The sequence below is a fragment of the Sus scrofa genome, chromosome 14 (assembly GCF_054392235.1).
Source record: "Sus scrofa isolate SSC_HxYL_T2T_F1_AM1 chromosome 14, Sscrofa_HxYL_maternal_Yorkshire_Landrace_v2.0, whole genome shotgun sequence".
Lineage (NCBI taxonomy): Eukaryota > Metazoa > Chordata > Mammalia > Artiodactyla > Suidae > Sus > Sus scrofa.
The window spans coordinates 98,304,146-98,324,743 of record NC_139396.1 but is presented as its reverse complement, the minus strand read 5'-3'; the positions used below and the strand labels follow the sequence as shown (position 1 = coordinate 98,324,743).

General features: G+C 40.1%; 1 protein-coding gene across 13 annotated transcripts in view; it reads left to right on the top strand.

Moving 5' to 3' along the window:
• Positions 1–20,598, top strand: part of CFAP70 (cilia and flagella associated protein 70) — a 123,793-nt gene that overhangs the window by 86,242 nt on the left and 16,953 nt on the right. For all 13 annotated transcript variants that reach the window (XR_014828098.1, XM_084997300.1, XM_084997299.1 and 10 more), the window contains 6 exons: positions 4,647–4,799; positions 5,489–5,610; positions 8,308–8,460; positions 10,572–10,733; positions 14,621–14,710; positions 19,660–19,761. Coding sequence is in view for 12 of the 13 variants with exons in the window: in XM_084997300.1 (XP_084853426.1) it covers positions 4,647–4,799; positions 5,489–5,610; positions 8,308–8,460; positions 10,572–10,733; positions 14,621–14,710; positions 19,660–19,761 (782 nt within the window). In the remaining variant the exon portion in view is untranslated. The remainder of the gene's footprint in view (positions 1–4,646; positions 4,800–5,488; positions 5,611–8,307; positions 8,461–10,571; positions 10,734–14,620; positions 14,711–19,659; positions 19,762–20,598) is intronic.

Below are 20,598 nucleotides of genomic sequence, written 5' to 3'. Positions count from 1 at the left end.
TATGCTGAAAAGTCCCTGGATAGTCTTATGTGAATTCCCTTATATGTAACTATTTGCTTTCCTCTTGCTTCTTTTTAAGATGCTATCTTTTGGAGTTCCTGTTGTGGCTCTGGGTTAAGAACTTGACACAGTTTCTGTGAGGATTCAGGTTTGATCACTGGCCTTGCTCAGTGGGTTAAGGATCTGGCATTGCTGCAAGCTGCAGTGTAGGTCACAAATGCAGCTTAGATCCTGCATTCCCCAGTGCAGGGGTGAAGCTGTGGTGTAAGCCAGCAGCTGCATCTCCAATTTGAACCCCTAGCCTGGGAACTTCATAGGCTACCAGTAGTCCTAAACAGACAAAAAAAAAAAGTTTCTCTCTTTAATTTTTCATTTTAATTATATTGTGTCTTGTTCTGGACCTGTTTGCGACTCTTTGTGCTTCCTGGACCAAGATATCTGTTTCTTTCCCCAGGTTAGGAAATTTTTCAGCTGTTATTTCTTCAAATAAGGTCTCTGCCTTTTTCTCTCTCCCTTCTCCTGAGACCCCTAGAATGTGAATTTAACATGCTTGATGTTGTTCCAGAGGTCTCAAATTATCGTTTTTTAAAAAATTCTTTTTTCTTTTCTCAGTTTAGCTTAGGTGATTTCTACTACTGTGTATTTCAGTTTGCTGATTTGTTTCTCTGTATCATCTAATCTACTGTTGATTTCTTCTAGTGTGCTTCTTATTTCACTTATTGTATTCTTTGGCTGTTTGTTTTTTTTTCGTATATTCTAACTCTTCGTTGAAATTTTCACTGTGTTTATCCATTCTTCTCCCAAGTTCATTGAGCATTTTTATGATCATTACCTTGAACTCTTTATCTGGTAGATTGCTTATCTCCACATTTTTTAGTTCTTTTACTTAGTTATATCTTGTTCTTTTGTTGGTAACATATTTATCTCTGTCTTCATTTTTTTTCCCAAATCTCTGTTTATTTCTCTGTGTAAGGTAGGTAGGTTGGTTACATTTCCAAATCTTCAAGAAGTGGACTTATGTGGGAAATGTCCAGTGGGGCCCTGCAGTGCACTCTTCTTTGGTCACTAGAGGTCTGTGCTCTAGAGATGTCCTGTATGTGGGCTGCATGTGTCCTGCTTTTGTGGCAAGGTGAATTACTGTGGTTCTGATGGTAGATGGGGCTGGCCCCTGGCCCAGTTGTCCATGAGGCCATGCCTTGTGTGGCTGAGGTCCCACTGGGGGGCATGATAGGCTTCCTGTGTAGTTGGCTGTGCAGCCTAGGGGAACTCAGAGCCAGTGCTGCCCCACTGGTGGGACAGGGCTGTGTCCTTGCACAGCTCTTTGTGAGCTCCAAGGGGGCTTATGGCATGTACCAATCCGCTGGTGGATAGGGCCAAGTCCCTAGTGGTAATAGGCTAGAGGGAGGATTCCAAAATGTCACTTGCCCATACCAATGTTATCATGGTAGAATGACCCCAAAATGGCTGTCACCAATGTCTCCATCTGCAGAGGGAGTGCCAGTTGCCTGCCACTCCAATAGGCTCTCCAAGATCAGTAAATGTGTCTGACCCAGGCTCCTTACAAACTATTGCCTCTGCGCTGGGACTTGGAGGATGTGAGATTTTGTGCATGCTCTTTAAGATCAGAGTCTCTATTTCCTGTAGTCCTTTGGCTCTCCCAATCCTACCCCCACTAGTTTTCAAAGGCAGATGTTCTGGGGTCTTGTCTTCCTGGTGCAGGATCCCCAGGTTGAGAAGCCTTATGTAGGGCTCAGACTCCTTGCTCCTTCTGGGGAGGACCTTTAGAATTGTGATATTTTGCCTTGTAGGTCACCAGCCTGGGGGGTGTAGGTCCTGACTATACCATGTTCCCATCCCTCCTACCCATCTCTGTGTGGTTCTTTTTTTATGTCTTTTGTTGTGGACAATATTTTCTACTAGTCTCAGTGTAATTTTCATAGATAGTTGTTCTGTAAGTAGTTGTAATTTTGGTGTGTCCATGCGAGGCAGTGAGTTCAGGGTCCTAATACTCTGCCATTTTGGCCACCTCTTCAGTTTTGTTTTGTTTTGTTTTGTTTTTAATTAAGATCGTAGCTTCTTGATGATGAATCTGAAGTATTTAACCACTCTCTTTTTCCTGAAATACATGTTGGTTTGCCTCCATCTCCAGTAGTTTGGGTTTCCTTTGTTTGTTTGTCTTTCTTGTCATACCCATTAGGTGTAATTATTTCCCAATAATACTGTCTTACTTTCTAAGAGCTCACCTACCATCGTAGTTTCTGTTTCAATGCTGATAACTCTCAAATTTCTATTTTTAACCCTGACATCCCTCCAGACCCATCAGTTGGGTTTTTCTACTAGTAACTCAGCACCTCATCTCTGAACTTGACGCTGCATCATTATATCAGGTACCCAAGCTCATGATCTCAGAGTCATCTCTGCTTCTTCTTACTTGCTTACTTGAGCTTTTGCCCATCTCTGTATCAAGTTTATTTCCCAGACCAGTTGGTTCTCTTTCAAAATACCCCATATATCTTCCCTTTAGATTTACACTACTATCCATTATCAAATATCCAGAATGCTGTAGAAGCTTTATCATAGACCTCTTTGCTCCATCAACATTTTTTCTTTTTACTGCGTAGTATTGTAAGAGTAATCTTCATAAAAATACCATTTTCATCCTCTAATTTTTCTGCTCAAAACTTTTCATAGTAACACTCTTCTTTTGCCTATAGAAGAAAAGTTCTAGAATTTAAATAGTACAGTCTAGTCCCAACCTACCTTTTCTTAACTTTGCTCTGCCATTCTCAGTACTCAATAAGATAATACATTTACTACTTCCATGCTTTAGCTCCTCCTTCTCAACCTATCCAATATCTAAATATTTTAAAAAGCCATATCTTTTTTTTCAGCTGAGAATGACCTCTTCTGATTCAGAGCCAGCTAGCACTGATCATTTCCTAACTGGTATTGCTTTTCTTTTTTCTTTTTTACAGCCACATCTGTGGCCTGTGGAAGTTCCCAGCCTAGAGGTCAAATCTGAGCTGCAGCTGCCAGCCTATACCACAGCCACAGCCAACCCCAGATCCGAGACACATCTGCAGCCTACACTGCAGCTTATGGCAATGCCAGATCCTCAACCTACTGAGTGAGACCAGGGATTGAACCTGCATCCTCATGGAGACCATGTTGACCTCTTAACCTGCTGAGCCAAAATGGGAGCTCCTGCTTTTTATTCTTAAAATATTTGTTTATTTGAGAGGCAACATGGCATGTTTAAGAGCTTCATAAAATTATTAACTGTTTTGTGGTTTACTTTGTGTAATGGAGCATAACAAATATATCTCATAGTGTTATGAAAAGTAAATAAGATTATATATCACAAATTCTTGTCTTTGCTAATGCATGTCCTGCTAACGACCCCTCATAAATCCCTTGGGGCCATGAGGCTCATCTTCCTCAAGTATAATATCTTGCCAAGACCAGCTTAGCAGGTTAGGGCTGAAGAACGGGTGCTGTGAAACTTAAGGAAAAAATTAACATAAAACAAGACACAGAGACATTTATCTTAATTAAAGGTGGGAACAGGAGGACTCAAGGTCTCAGGGACCAAGAGCCCCGCCTCAAGAAACCACACTGCTTCTATTGTGCTCTTTAAGATTATGTCAAGTGAGGAGGGGGTTGTAGGTGCAGGATATAGGTTTTTAAAAATTATTTTAAATGTCGCATAGCCGGTAGCTGATTAAGCTTTTATTCTGACCTTTAGGCATTTAATAATCATTAGCATTGAGGACGCTTGGCGTCAGCTATCTATGCATAGCATTCTAGAGAATCACCATTGTGCCTCTGCAGACAGCATGCCTATCTGCAGCAACCCATCGTGCCTAGGTTTGCACCTCGGTTGTCTTTGCTAATGCATATCCTGCTAGCGACCCCTCATGAATCCCTTGGGGCCATGAGGCTCATCTTCCTCTTATTCTTTAGTGGACATATCATACTGTGCAAATAGTGTGCCAATCTGGCATGCCTAGACCAATGCATTATGTCCTCATTCAGCTGACCATATATGAATAACTTATGCCTTTAGGTCCTTGTTCTTAAGCTTAAGTCATTTACCAGCATTGCAACTGTTTTTCAAGCAGGAATATGGGGTAAAGTAAGGCAGGACAAGATGGAGTTTTCAGCAAAGAGGCTAAGAAAATATTGTAGAAACATGTCTCGTGATAATACCTGGCATATAGTCATGTTCAAATATAGCTACTTACATCATGATGGTTTTTGAACAATGAGATAAAATAGAATCCCTATCCTTCAAAGGTTTTAATGTTATCTAAAAATATGTTAACCTTTTTCTCTGGATTCTTGAGATTCTGGGTTTAGTATATAGCTTTTGTAATAGACACTTGTTTGACATTATCATGACATGGGCTAGCAGCAGGGTTGGACTAGGGGATCACAGTGGTAGGAACTGTGCTGTAAGTTTAGCTTTCACTCTTTAAATTATTCAGAAATATGAAAAGTCTGCAAAACAAGTCTTTCCTTGCATTATCTAGGGAATATGTTTCCTATGCTTTGGAAATTAATTGTATTTTATCTCCTGTAATAACTTTTAATACACAATGTAGAAAGATGTTTTTCTTATTAAAATTTAATCTTTTTGGGTCCAGGAGCTCCATTATCTGTTCTGGATGAATTTCTTGATGAATCCTCTCACCTGAAGTCTGATTCACATGAACCCATTTTGTCTGTACAATCTCAGGATCCAAATACCAGCCAAAAACCATCCAACTCATTTCTCAAGGAAATACCACCAAAAAAAGGTATTTAGAGGCAGTCAATCCCTGGCCTGGCACAGTGGGTTAAAGGGTTCTCTGTTGCTGCAGCTGTGGCTGGGATTCAATCCGAGGCCTGGAAACTTCCATATGCTGCAGATATGGCTATATAAAAAAATTGGAATAAATATTTCCACTTGAAAGACAAGGATAAACAAACTAGAAAATCATGAAAACTCTTATGATGACCCAAATGGCAATCTTAACCAGTTTAAGATTGATTAGTTTATCTGTAATATTGTCTAAGTTCCTTCATATGAGGCTAGTCTTTGAAATCCAATTTCAGTATGATGCAACTCTTTCAATAGCAAGGATTTATATTTAGTTCAGAGTAATAGTCAACCATAGTTCTGTGATTTTCTAACAATGAATTTTTATTTTTAGAATATTTACAGATTTAGAGTATCTGTAGATCTGTTTCACATTCAGGAAGATCTGAATACTTAAAAAAAAAAAAAGTCATTTCATTCAGCCTGCATTTGGAACCACCAGTAGACTAACCTAGAGAACCTTTGAGGTCTCCTCTTTGGGGGACCACTGCGATAGAGTAGTCTATTGCTTTCAAGATTATAATTTCGCTCCTATATTAGAGTAGAATATTCTCCCTGCTATGTGTCTGAGCTTCTGAATTTTTCCCTTACATCTAATTGTCTATTATTTTAATGTAATATTTTCAGAAGCATCAAAATGGCAAGAGTCATCAACTTGTCTGCAACCTACTCCTTATAGTGTTTCCCAAACTCCTATCACCATCTTCATGGAGACCATACGCTTCTTGATGAAAGTCAATGCTGTGCAGGTCAGAATATTTGGAAAAGGGCAAGTAAATGAAAACATTTTAATGAACCGTTTATTCAATCATAATGATGTCTTTGCAGGCTTAAATGTGCATGATGCAGAAATCAGATATGCTTTTGTGGGAGTTCTCTTGTGGCTGAGCAGGTTAAGGATCTGGTGTTGTCACTGCTGTGGTCTGGGTCACTGCTGTGGAATGAGTTTGATCCCTGGCTCTGGAACTTCCACGTTCCATGAGTGTGGCAAAGAAGGGGAACATTCCTGTTTTGGATGTTTTGGGGAAAAAAATTACACTTTTTTAAAAAAAAAAAAACAATTTATGCCGCACCTGCAACATATGGAAGTTCTTGGGCTAGGGGTCGAATCAGAACTGTAGCTGAGGGCTACACCACAGCCACGGCAACACCATATCCAAGCCACATCTGCGACCTCTGCTGCAGCTTGCAGCAATACAGGAACTTTAACCCAATGAGCAAGGCCAGGGATCAAACTCATATTCTCACAGAGACAACCTCAGGTCCTTAACCCGCTGGGGCACAAGGGGAACTCTGAAAAAATATGCTTTTGAGAGCATACTATTGGCCCAATAGGATAAACATTCAAACATGAACTACTCTCTGCAGAGAGCATCAGGAGACCTCACTGCAAGTCTGTTCCCTATAGAATACCAGCAAAGCAAAATCAGACTCTGAGTCATATGTAGCCTGATGTCACTTTATTATAGGAACTCATATTATTTGAGTGTTATGGGTTCACAGGAGCCTAATAATACCTTTCTTCTTTTTCAGGTACTGAGCCAATTGGAAATAGATACACAGTGCTATATTGGGGAATAAAATATTTTTGGGGGGTCTTTTTAGGGCCTCACCTGCAGCATGTGGAAGTTCCCAGGCTATGGGTCGAATCAAAACTGTAACTGCCAGCCTATGCCACAGTCACAGCAATGTGGGATCTGAGCTGCATCTGCGACCTACACCACAGCTCATGGCAAAGCTGGATCCCTAACCCACTGAGCAAGGCCAGCGATCAAACCCACATCCTCATGGATACTAGTCAGGTTCGTTACCACTGAGCCATGACGGGAACTCCCAAAATATTATTTTTTTATTGGTAAAACTGGGCTGGTGATGTGACTGCTTTCGGAGTTGACTTATATCATGCAGTCACAGGTGTAACAGCTGGAAAATTTCAGTCTCCTCCCAGAGAAGAGCATCCTACAGGATCTATCTCCTATTTAGGAAATAAGAAACATATCCATGAAGCAAGGAGTAAGAGAAAGAGCAAGGTCCAGAAGCCAAGAGTTGGCCTTCAACCTGCAGAGTACATGCTCCGTTTGAGGGTGGGCAAGCTCAAGAAAGGGCAAAAATTATGAATGTGGTGGGAGTGGGCCTATTAAACAGGAGCCTTTAACATATTAACCTTTCAAACAGAGAAACAGGCTTTCTGTCTCCCTGATTAAATCAATCACTTTTTCCCCATGTCCAAGAGCAAGAATACAGGTAGAAGAACAGCTACAGAGTTTTCCCCTACCAGTATTTTCCTAAAAAGGTATAAATATTACTGGAGGAGTTCCCGTCGTGGCGCAGTGGTTAACGAATCCGACTAGGAACCATGAGGTTGCGGGATCAGTCCCTGCCCTTGCTCAGTGGGTTAACGATCCGGCGTTGCCGTGAGCTGTGGTGTAGGTTGCAGACGCGGCTCGGATCCCACATTGCTGTGGCTCTGGTGTAGGCCGGTGGCTACAGCTCCAATTCGACCCCTAGCCTGGGAACCTCCATATGCCGTGGGAGCGGCCCAAAAAGACAAAATAAATAAATAAATAAATAAATAAATAAATAAATAAAATATTACTGGAAGTGTCTGTATTAGAGACTAAGATGAGAACAGAGGAAGAAGAAAAGAAAGGTTTCCCCCTCTACTTAGCAAGTATGACAATATGACTTTATCAAGTTTGGAGGCTTTGTATAGTATTAAAAACAAAGAATAGGGAGTTCCCATTGTGGCTAAGCTGATTAAGAACCCAACATAGTGTCCATGAGAATGCACATTTGATCCCTGGCCTGGCTCAGTGGGTTAAGGATTCAGCATTGCCTCAAGCTGTGGCATAGGTCACAGATGTGGCTCGAATCTGGCATTGCTGTGGCTGTGGCATAGGCAGCTCTGACTTGACTCCTAGCCTGGGAACTTCCATATGCCACAGGTGTGGCCTTAAAAAGGATAAAAAAGAATAGCCCAAAGTATAAATACAGCAAATGTTTGAGAGTGTTTTAGAAGCAGACGTTTATGTTTCTGAGCTCCTGAGTCTAGAATTTTAGAAAGGGAGGTTTTCCCTTCCTCTAAGTTTCCTTACAGTTACAGCTGCCTGAAAATATTACCTTGTGTTTAAATGGGATAGCTGATGAAATGCCTTTGTCTGCTACACAATAGGCTAAAACTCATCTAGTATGATCAGCAAGACCAGAATTATATAGTATTGCAGATAATTCACTTGGAAATGTTACTAAGTGAGTAGCTGGTAATGGAACCATGATGTGCTGAATGTTTATAATCCATCTATAACCTTTTGAAATTGATAATCATTTCATTCTATAATATGTTGCTTATAATTTTTTATCAGAGACATAATCTTCAATCATGAGAGCTATGGGATTGACACAATGCAGGCATTACATGTTTCTTATAATCTGATTTTTCCCTGCAGTATGTACACAGAGTGCTTGCACATGAGCTACTCTGCCCTCAAGGAGGCCCAAGCTGTGAGTATTACCTGGTTCTGGCTCAGACACACCTTCTCAAGAAGGACTTTGCTAAAGCAGAGGAATACCTCCAACAAGCAGCGCAGATGGACTACCTGGTAATAACTTTCTCTAGAGTGTCTTAAGTTTAGTTTGGAGAAGGCTTTCTTAAAGGTGGTGATGCCATATCACAGGTAGCTTTCTGGTTATTAAAAGTGTGGGTCATCAGCTGTTGGTAAACGCATGTATCTATTTCCTTCCATTTGTTTTTCTTTTTAAAAATTTTTTTATTAAAGTATAGTTGGTTTACAATATTGCTTCAATTTCTGCTGTATAGCAAAGTGACCCAGTCATACATATACATATATATATATGCATGTACATTCTTTTTTTTTTTTTTCTTAGGGCTGCACCTGTAGCATATGAAAGTTCCCAGGCTGGGGGTCCAATCAGAGTCGTAGCTGCTGGCCTATGCCACAGCCATAGCAACACGGGGTCTGAGCCACATCTGTGACCTACACTGCAGCTTGCAGCAGTGCCAGGTCCTTAACCCACTGAGTGAAGCCAGGGGTTGAACCCACATCCTAGTTGGGTTCTTAGCCTGCTAAGTCACAACTGGACTCCTATTTTTTTAAAAATACTATCGACCATCATGTTTTAACCCAAGCAATTGGACATAGTTCCCTGTGCTGTGTAGCAGGACCCCATTGCTCATCCATTCAGATGTAATAGCTTGCATCTACCAACCCCAAACTCCCCATCCCTCCCACTCCCTCTCCCCACCTCCTCTAGCAACCACAAGTCTGTTCTCCATGTCTGTGATCTGTTTCTGTTTTATAGATAGGATCATTTGTGTCATATTTTAGATTCTATATATAAGAGATATTACATGGTATTTGTCTTTCTCTTTCTAACTTACTTCACTTAGTATGAGAATCCCTAGTCGTATCATGTTGCTGCAAATGGCATTATTTTGTCCTTTTTTACAGCTTAGTTTTCCATTGTATGTATGTACCACATATTCTTAATCCATTAAGCTGTCAGTGGACATTTATGTTGTTTCCATGTTTTGGCTATTGTGAATAGTGCTGCAGTGAACATATGGGTGCATGTATATTTTTCAATAAAAGTTTTATCTGGAATATGCCCAGGAGTGGGATTGCTGGGTCATATGGTAGTTCTATATTTAGTTTTCTGAGGTACCTCCATACTGTTCTCCATAGTGGTTGTACCAATTTACATTTCCACCAACAGTGAAGGAGGGTTCCGTTTTTTCCACACTCTCTCCAGCATTTGTTATCTGTTGACTTGTTAATGATGGCCATTCTGACTGGAGTGAGGTGGTACTTCATTATAGTTTTGATTTTCATTTCTCTAATAATTAATGATATTAAGCGTTTTTTCATGTGCCTACTGGCTAACTGTATGTCTTCTTTGGAGAAATGTCTGTTTAGATCTTCTGCCCATTTTTGATTGGGTTGTTTGTTTTTTTGTTGTTGAGTTGTACAAGCTGTTTGCATGTTTTGGAGATTAGGCCCTTGCCTGTTGCATCATTTGCAGAGATTTTCTCCCATTCTCTGAGTTGCATTTTTGCTTTTTTAGTGGTTTCCTTTGCTGTGCAAAACCTTTTGACTTTAATTTGGTCCCCTTGGTTTATTTTTGTTTTTATTGACCTTATTCTAGGAGGTAAATAAGATGTTGCTGCGATTTATGCTAAAGAATTTTTCTGCCTGTGTTTTCCTCTTGTTTTATAGTATCTGGCCTTATATTTAAATCTTTAATCAATGTTGAGTTTATTTTTGTTTATGGTGTTAGAGAATGTTCTAATTTCATTCTTATACATGTACCTGTTAATTTTTTCCAGCACCACTTATTGAAGAGACCATTTGTTTTTCTTAATTTTGAAAAGGGCAGAGAAAGGATAAGGACAGCTCTTTAACAGATAGTTTGTCTATTTCAAGTTTCCTGAACTTCTGCTTTCTTATTGGGAACACCGTCATGGTTATGCTTGAATATCTTTCTTAATATTTACCCTAAAAGCAAAATGGTTTTAAAGAATGTGAGAAGAAAATGAGAGTGTAGTCCTAGAACTATCTCCCAGTGCAACTGAATGGCCAGCCCTCTTTCTAATCTGTAAAAGAACAGGGACTTAATCTAAATTTAAATGTTAAACAGAGATCACTAAGGTACTTTTCAATACCACCTCATTCCAAGTTCTTCACTTTCTTAGAACCCTAACGTCTGGGGCGTGAAGGGCCATCTCTATTTTCTGAGTGGAAATCATGCTGAGGCCAAGGCATGCTATGAGCGAACTGTTAGCTTTGTAGTAGATGCTTCTGAGATGCACTTCATCTTCCTGCGACTGGGGCACATATACCTGGAAGAGAAAGAGGTAAGGGATAAATGATGGGGAGTGACTTTGTAAATTGGGTCATGGTCTGGGACTTGGTTACAGTTCAAGCATTAACATCCATCTTTGTGGACTAAAAATAGTGATGTGATAATGACACTTTTACATCCAAAGGTAACGTGACGTGTCAACATCAGATAACCAGTAATATTAGAAGCAGGATTCCAACCTAGGCAGTCTAATACTAGAATCTGGTTTTAACCATTATGATACCTAAAAAGGTGTTAAGAACTCAGTAAGTGTTACTTTAGCTAACTTTCCTTTATTAGCAATAGTAGAAATATTCTTGGCTTAACTAACAGAAAGTGTTATGGCGTCAAAAGAACCTCTTCAGGAGTTCCTGTTGTGGCTCAGCAGGTTGCTTCTGTGAGGATGCAGGTTTGATCCCTGGGTTACAGATCTGGCGTTGCCACAAGTTCTGGAGTAAGTCGCAGATGTGGCCTGGATCCAGTGTTGCTGCGGCTCCAATTTGACCCCTGAGTCAGGAACTTTCATATGCTGCAGGTGTGGCTGTAAAAAAAAGAAAAGAAGAGAACTTCTGCAAACTTCCTCCTCAACACAAAAGGTTATATTTAATTCAGCTAAGGCTAACCTCATTCCACAAGGCACTCTGATATGACTCTTCAGCACTTCCTCTCCACACTTCCTCTCTCTATTTTATGAAACACCCCAAGGTCTTCTAAAAGAAATTCTCTCCTATGGAAAATTTTAAATGCATACCAATTGGTAAGTTAGATTAGTTATGGGTAGTAGAATGAACCAACGTGGATGCACCCTCCTACTTCAACAATTATCAACATTCTGCTAGAGACCTTTGCTTTTGTTTTGGCTTCATTTCATTTATCCTTCCAGGACACACTATTTTATTTAAAACAAAACAACAACAGCAACAAGAAGTTTCGATGCCTTATAATTTAAGGAGGAAAATTTACATAGGCTTGAGAGAAAAACCAATATCCCATTGCAGTGAATTTAAAAAGTTTTCCTTCTGATGTCAATGCAAGCTGTATCCTCACAGAGCTACTGACTTAAGCAGTCCCTAGGCAAGCAGTTCTTAGGCTCTTTACTGAGGCTCAACTATAGCTCCATCTACCACATCAGAATTACAAGATAAGTAGTACTTTGTGGGCTATTTCTTCAGGAAGCTTGTTTTTTGAGTTTTTCTAAATGTCTCTTAGACTTCTGTAGAGAGCTTCTAAGACCTTTTACAACCACAAAATCTTAAAATAATGAGTCTCTATCAAGTATACCCCTTAGTTCAGAGCTTCTGTATCTGTCATTCCACCATATAGTGTTGCTTTTAAGTGAAAGGGGATAATCTATAATGTCTAGGCAGAATTCAGATAATCTTTGTGGTCATTCAGAACTTTCAGTGTAACTCCTTGCCTCAACTCTTACAGAGACTATAAATGTCTTTGGGACTGATTCTACATCGGTCTGCCCTTTAATTTGGTCTTTCTTCCTCTCACTAGTCTTCTTGCGATAGCGTCCTTAAAATAGATATAAAAATATAATCCAAGCCCCAAATAGCCAATACAATATTGAAAGAAATAAATAAAAGTGGTGGACTGACCCTGCCTGACTTCAAGACTTGCTTTATAGCTACAGTAAGCAAGACAGTGTGGTATTGGTGAAAGAACAGACAAATAGATCAATGGAACAGAACAGTGAGACCAGAAATAGACTCACATACATATAATCATCTGATCTTTGATAAAGGAGCAAAGGCAATATAATTCAGCAGAGAAGATAATATTTCCAGCAAATGGAGGTGGAAAAACTAGACATTCACATGCAAAAAATATGTATGTAGATGCAGACCTTATACCCTTCACAAAAATTAACTCAAAATGGATCATAGACCTAAATGTAAAATGCGACTATAAAACTCTAAGAAAATAATGCAGAAGAAAACCTATATGATACTGAATGTGGTGATGACATTTTAGGTTAAACCACAAAGGCAAGATCCATGAAAGAAAAAATTGATAAGTTAGATTTCACTGAAATTAAAAATTTATGCTCTGAGTTCCCACTGTGGCACAATGGGTTAAGAATCCTACTGCAGCAGTTCAGTTGCTGCAGGGGTGTAGGTTTTGATCCACAGCCTGGTACAGTGGGTTAAAGGATCTGGCACTGCCAGAGCTGTGGCGTAGGTTGCAGCTCTGACTCAGACTTAATCCCTGGCTCAGGAACTTCTGTATGCCATTGGTGTGGCCATAAAAACAAAACAAAACAAAACAATAGCAAAAAAAAGTATGCTCTGCCAAAGACAAAGTCCAGAAAATGATAGGATAAGCTGTGGACTAGGAAAAATATTTACAAAAGATACAGCTGCTAAAGGATTACTATTCAGAATATACAAAGAACTCTTAAAACTGAATGATAAGAAAACAACTGCATTAAGAAATGGGCCAAAGACCTTAAGAGACACCTCATCAAAGAAGAAATACAGATGGCAAATAAGCACATGAAAAGATGCTCCACATCATGTCATTAGGGAAATACAAATTGGAACAATAATGTGGTATCACTATACACCAAAATCTGGTCAAAATTTGGAACACTGACAGAGCCAAATGCTGTTAAGTATATAGAGCAGCAAGAACTCTCATTCATTGCTGGTGGGAATGCAAAATGATACAGCCACTTTGGAAGACAGTATGGCGATTCCTTTTTTTTTTTTTTTTTTAAGTCTTTTTTAGGGCTGCATCTGAGGCATATGGAGGTTCCCAGGCTAGGGGTCAAATTGGAGCTGTAGCTGCCAGCCTGCACCACAGACACAGCAATGCGGGATCCAAACTGTGTCTGTGACATACACCACAGCTCAAGGAAACGCTGGATCCTTAACCCAGTGAGCAAGGCCAGGGATCAAACCTGCATCCTCACGGATACTAGTTGGGTTCATTAACTGCTGAGCCACGATGGGAACTCTGGCAATACCTTGCAAAACCAAGAATAGTCTTAACATAAGATACAGCAGTTGTGCTCCTTCTATTTTCCTAAAGTTGAAAACTCATGTCAACACAAAAACCTGCACATGGATGTTTATAGTGACTTTATTCATATGGGCCAAAATTTGGAAGCAACCAAGATGTCCTTCAGTAGGTAAGTGGATAAACAAATCTGTGATACAGCCAGATAATGGCATATTACCCAATGATTAAAAAAAAAAGGAGCTATCAAGCATGAAAAAAAAAACCCACAAAGGAACCTTAAATGCCTGTTATTAAGTAAAAGAAGCAAATCTGAGAAAGCTATGTACTGTGTGATTCCCACCGGATGACATTCTGGAAAAGGCAAAATCATGAAGACAGTAAAGATATCAGTGATTTCCAGGAGTTGGAGGAAGGAGAGTGATGAGTAGATGAAGCCCAGAGACTTGATATATCAGTGAAAATACTCTAATGAGGGAAAGACATCACACCTTGTCCATACGTAAAATGTACAACACTAACAGTGAACCATAGGGTTAACAGTGGACTTTGAGTGATGATGATATGCTAATGTTCATTATTTATAACAAAATGACCCCTCTGCTGGGGGATGTTGATAATGGGAGAGGCTATGCATGTGAGGGGACAAGGGGTAAATGGCAAATCTCTGTACTTTCCTTTCAATTTTCTTGTGAAGGTAAAACTTCTCTTGGAATTCCCTAGTGGCTCATCAGGTTAAGGATTGGCATTGTCACTGCTGTGGCTCTGGTTACAGCCGTGGCGAAGGTTCAATCCCTGACCTGGGAACTTCCATATATATATAATCCAAGGACTCATCTAATTTAGATTGGTATAGAATACAATTACAGTAGCGCCATGATTGTCCTAGCAATGCTAGAAGAATAATAGTTTAGTGGTGCTGTCTTCTTACAGTATGAAAAGGCGAAGAAAACCTACCTGCAAGCCTGTAAGAGATCACCTTCATGCCTCACCTGGCTGGGACTGGGAATCGCCTGTTATCGGGTAAGAGGATCAAGGCTTGACACGAGGCATACAGCTGACCTTGACTCCTTGGTCTTCCAAGCACCCTGAAAGTTTGTGATGATGGTGGGAAGCAAGCAGGGCAATCTTCTCTAATGAAGAGTTGCTCTTCAAAGCTGTTCAGTAAACTGAAGTTCAATCTGAACTACAAAATAAAATATTCTTTAAAAATCTCATAAAAACTGAAACATGAAGCTATATAATAAAAAATGGCATGTTGTTGGGTATAAAAGTTCATAATTTTATGAGGTTATCTGTGAGAAAAAGGCAATATGGATATGAAGAACCTACTCAATTAAATAAATTAATTGATACTTATTAAGCTCTGTGGTGCTTCTATGTTAAGGAGGAGTTGCTAAAGCTTTTGTTAGACCTTTTGTTCCACCACTCCTGAACACTTTTTAGTCACTTTTCCCACCTTTCCTCCAATCTTTGAAAGAGGTGTGCATTATCCTGAACTTGTCTACTTCCTTCATGTGTATTTTTGCTTGGCCGCACCCACGGCATGCAAAAGTTACCAGGCCAGGGATCAAACCCACACCCCAGCTATAACCAGAGCCATGGCAGTGACAATGCCAGATACTTTATCTGCTAGGCCACCAGGGAACTCCCCTTCATGTGTATTCTTGATTCCATCCCTCTCCTTTTCTCCTAATCCCTTACTCTTTTAATATTCTTTTCTCTTTGATGATTTACGCTTTTAAGTTTTCCTTCTCTATCAGCTCTTTCCCTGTACTTTCCCCCTTCTTACTAAACAACAGCAACAATAACCTTCCTGGTTGTTATCCTTAACCAAAAGAGTTATCTACATTCCTTGTCTCCTATTCCTCACTGCTTTTTTTTTTTTTTAACCGTAAGGGTAGCATATGTTCATTATAGAAAATTTGGATAATACAATATAAAAATAAAATATTAGGGTATTGATAATTCCACCACTCAGTGATAATCACTGTAAACATTTTCGTCTTTCATACATCTATGAAAGCAATTTTAGTGTATAAAATTGTAAATAATGTATTTACTGCTTTATAATTTCTTTTCTACTTAATATAGCATTGGTACCTTCTCACATCATCAAGTAGTCTAAAACGTGAGTTTTGATAACTGCATGGTATTCCCTAGTTTGGATGCATAAGTAAAATTACCATGTAATTTATCATACAAACCAGGGCACCCCTGAGAACGAAAGGGGTGATATTAATAATTACACTAGGACATAGATTGTCCCAAGCCAACCGGGACATGTGGTCACTTACATATAAGTCATATGCTCCTGCTCCCCCTTCCCAAAAAGGATGTAAAAGATGTGTAGCTGTTAGAAACCTAACAGCACTGTTGAAAGTACAAGAAGCCAACTATTCAAAGTCGTGCTTATGTTTAAGTAGTGTAAAAAGTATTTTCATTGAGACAGAAACTCAAAAAAAAAACCCTTAGGTTAAACCCTGTTGCTAAGTTGTCCAAGTAATGTCTGCCACACCAGCAGTGTTTTAGTCACACTATCCCTAGGTGTGGATATACTGCAGTTTATTTGACTGCCCACTATTATTGGACATGTCTTTTGTTTGTACAATTATACTATTATAAATAAAGTGGAAATAAACATTCTTGGACATAAATCTCTGTGCCTAATTCTGTTATTTCATTAGGATACATTCTTTAAAAAATGTAGAATAAATTTGAAGTCTTTAAATTGTAGTGTCAGCTCACCTTCTAAAAAGGCTGTATACTGATTTATACTCTGCCAGAGTTGTGAGAGTTCATTTTACTATTACTTCATCAACAATGGGCATTATCATTTCCCAATTTGATAGGTATCTTAATTTATATTTTCATCACTAATGAAGTTGAAATCATGTACTACATGTATTTATTTATTTGTGAATTATCTTTTCATTTCCCAGGTCCCATTTATCCTTCAGTTTGTTGCAATTAGGTGTATACTCCTTAACACTTTGCTGACACTTCTCTGACAGGGACCCCTTATAACATGTTATTGCCAAAAACAGTGGACACTTACATGAAGTCTCTGTAGCACTTAACCCATTGACTGCTTCCTTCCTGAAGCCCTCTCTTTCCTTGACTTTCACAGTACAGTATTCATATTCTTCTAGTTCTGTGCCTTTCTGGTAGCCTTAGCCGTTTTTGTTGGCTCCCATCACAGTTGTTGGGTCCTCCTGGGTTCTACAGCCAGCTCTTCTCCTGTCACCTTATTTATTCTCCCTAAGAAATATTACCTACCCCAGGGGTCTTAACTACCTCTTGTGTGCTAATGAATCCTAAAGCTTCAGTTCATACCACTTTTCAAATTCTGACCCTTATATCAAATAATGCAATGGACAGCTCCATTTGATGGCCCCCTAGACACATCAAAATGTACATATCCAAAATGTAACCTAACTTAAATGTGAAGGATTCTCGCATTCTTTAAGCCTGCAGGTTCTACATTCTCTGTCTTAGTAAATGGGACTGTCATGAACCTAGTCCACAAAGCCAGAAACTTAAAAGCTATCCTAGTCTACTCCTATTACTTTTAAATAGGCATCGAATAGCCTATTGATTTCATCTCCTGAATGTCTGTTGAGTCCACTCTCTCCTCTCTATTCCTGTTTGTAATGCTCTAATTTAAGCCTCATCCCCCTGCTTATCTGTGAGGGTGGTCTCCTGTCTTCTTTCAGTTCATCTCCCACATTGTTATCAAAGTGGTCTCTAAAAATGCAAATACCAGGTTACTCCTTTATTTAAAACCTTGTTTCAGAATAACATTCAGATTTTTTTTTTTGAATGATCTAGTCTTTCTCTAACTCTTTAGTCTTACCACTTCCTTTGTTCTCTCTCTGCCTCTCCCTCCTCCCTGTCCTCTGTCTCTCCTTCCTTCTTTCCCTCCCTCTTCCTCTCTTCTCCAGCCACACAGGTATGTTATTTTTTTTTTTTTTTTTTTTTTTTTTTTTGTCTTTTTGCTATTTCTTGGGCCGCTCTCGCGGCATATGGAGGTTCCCAGGCTAGGGGTCAAATCGGAGCTGTAGCCACCGGCCTACGCCAGAGCCACAGCAACGCGGGATCCGAGCCGCGTCTGCAACCTACACCACAGCTCACGGCACCGCCGGATCCTTAACCCACTGAGCAAGGGCAGGGACCGAACCCGCAACCTCATGGTTCCTAGTCGGATTCGTTAACCACTGCGCCACGACGGGAACTCCCACACAGGTATGTTAAAAGTTTCCTGAGGAGTTCCTGTCGTGGCTCAGAGGTTAATGAATCCGACTAGGAACCATGAGGTTTAGGGTTCGTATCCCTGGCCTTGCTCAGTGGGTTAAGGATCCAGCATTGCCGTGAGCTATGGTGTAGATCGCAGATGTGGCTCAGATCCTGAGTTGCTGTGGCTCTGGCGTAGGCCACCGGCTACATCTCCGATTAAACCCCTAGCCTGGGAATCTCCATATGCTGTGAGAGTGGCCCTAGAAAAGGCAAAAAGACAAAAAAAAAAAAAAAAAAAAGCCATGCTCTTGGAGCCTCCATACATCTGTATATGAAATTACTTTTACCTGGAATGCCTTTCTTCACCTTGTACAGCTAAAAAATTCCTATTTATCCTTCAAGGTTCACCTTAGCAATGTTTCTTTTCTGATGCCATCCTTTCATCTCAGGATAGACTTATCCCTCTTTTCCTTTGTCCTTCTGCTAGATTATATGTATGTTTTATTATAGAAATGTTTATTTTGTATCATAACTCTATGTATTTGAGTTTCATTTTGTTTTAATTTTTTCCTGTATTTGCTATTGAATTCTTTAGGGGCAGGAAGTTGTGTTTTTTTTTCTTTTTATTCCCAGTATCTAGCATATTGCCTGACATAGAGTAAATCTTTAGCAAATATAGGTTGATTGAATCAATATCTCTGAGACATTTAAAGTGTGGGCCAAGGTATGGGCATTGCCGAAAGACCATTCTTCTCATTTTCTTGACCCTAGAAACCCATTATTTTCTTTCCTAAGAGAAAAAAATGAAGAGCTACTGGGGAGAGGGAAGTACTTTATCCTTTCCTTAGGTGGCCTTTTGGAAGATTTTACAAAGCAAACTTAGTTTTAGGGAGCAGCAATGATATCCATGTGCCCAGAGCTCAAGGAGCACTCTAGAATCTCTCAATATTGTATTGATTGCTCAGGCTTGTACTGTTAATAACTAATATTAGGGGAAAGAGAAACTTTCTGAACAATAGTATTTTTACAGGCTAGTAGGACTTTTAACCTTAAGAAAGGGATGCACAATATAAAAGAAATAAACAAGTTATCTGACAGCCCACTGTGTATGGGGAAATCACTGAATGATGCACACGTGACTGCATACTTCCGATTTTCCAACCCTGTCACCTGAAACTTCATGGTTCATGGATGCCCTGATGGGCCTGCTTAGAGGAAAGGAAGAAGAGAGGAGTGAAAATTGAGAGCACAGCAGGCAGGGCTCCCGATTCCCCCACCTGACTTTTTAATTAGAACAGTTGTCCTTTTTTTTTTTTTTCAGGTCTTTTTAGGGCCACACCCACGGCATATGAAGGTTCCCAGGCTCGGGGTCCAATCGGAGCTGTAGCTGCTGGCCTATGCCACAGCCACAGCAATGCTGGATCTGAGCCATGTCTGCAACCCGCACCACAGCTCGCTGCAACGCCAGATCCTTAACCCCCTGAGCAAGGACAGGGATTGACCCACGTCCTCATGTATACTAGTCGGGTTTGTTAACCACTGAGCCATGACAGGAACTCCAGAGCAGTTTTACTTTTAACTAGTTCATGTATTGGAACACCACCACATAAGATTTTATTTGAAGAAAGAGTTCTGTTGCTAAAAATTTAAAAAGTTAAAAACTTTTAGTATGGGTCATGTACACCAATGTTATTTGACTTAACAAATCACACATGCTTTTCTTTTTTTCTATCAAGTTGGAGGAGCTCACAGAGGCTGAGGATGCTCTCTCTGAAGCCAATGCACTGAACAACTACAATGCTGAAGTATGGGCCTATCTGGCTCTGGTCTGCCTGAAAGTGAGTGTTTATCCTTAGACAGTGCTCTCATAGGGCAAAGAGGTGAGGGACCAAGTAAAGAAAGAGCAGGGGTCATCAATGCATAATATTTGAGGTTTCATAAACTTCATATTTGGTCATTATATTGATGAGGAAAGAGGCCATGTCTGAAAAGCCTCTACTTAGAATGTGCTTGAAAATCATATGCTCAGGTGTGTTTGTCTGGAATGGAGATTCTAAAAATGGGAGCAAGGCACTTGGGTTTGGTAGTCCCAGGTGAGTGGGAGTGGGGTGAACTGGGGTTGATTGCTAGTGGGGGTTCCAGGTGCAGTGGGCTCCCTGTGGCACTTTTGAGCTGCTTAGCAGGCCCTAGCCCAGGTCACACAAACCAAGCTCAGCCTAGTGTGTCCCTTGCCTCAAGGTGAAGGAGCATGTATGGATCAGATCTTGGTCTGCAGTTGCAGTTAGGAGCTGTCTAAGGGCTGTGTATGGGATGGAAGATTAGACTTGAGGGAAATGAGAAGTTCTGCTTCTGCCCTCCTCAGCACTTTCTTCCTGTCTGTGCTCTCACATTTAGGAGCTCAAGCCCGGGAATTGTATAGTCATTCCATTTATGCTCTGGATCTATCAGAAATGTCATATATGGCCTAGAAAAGCTATATAAAAATGCAAAGATAAAAATCAAGGCAAAGTAGGCTACGGGGATGCAGACAAATGAATTACTAACAAAAGGACCAACAGATATCACTGATAGACTAAAGCAGTTTTCCCAAAAGATCCCAGCATTTAAAAAATGCACCAGGGAGTTCCCTGGTGGCACAGTGGGTTAGGAATCTGGTGTTGTCACTGCTGTGGCTC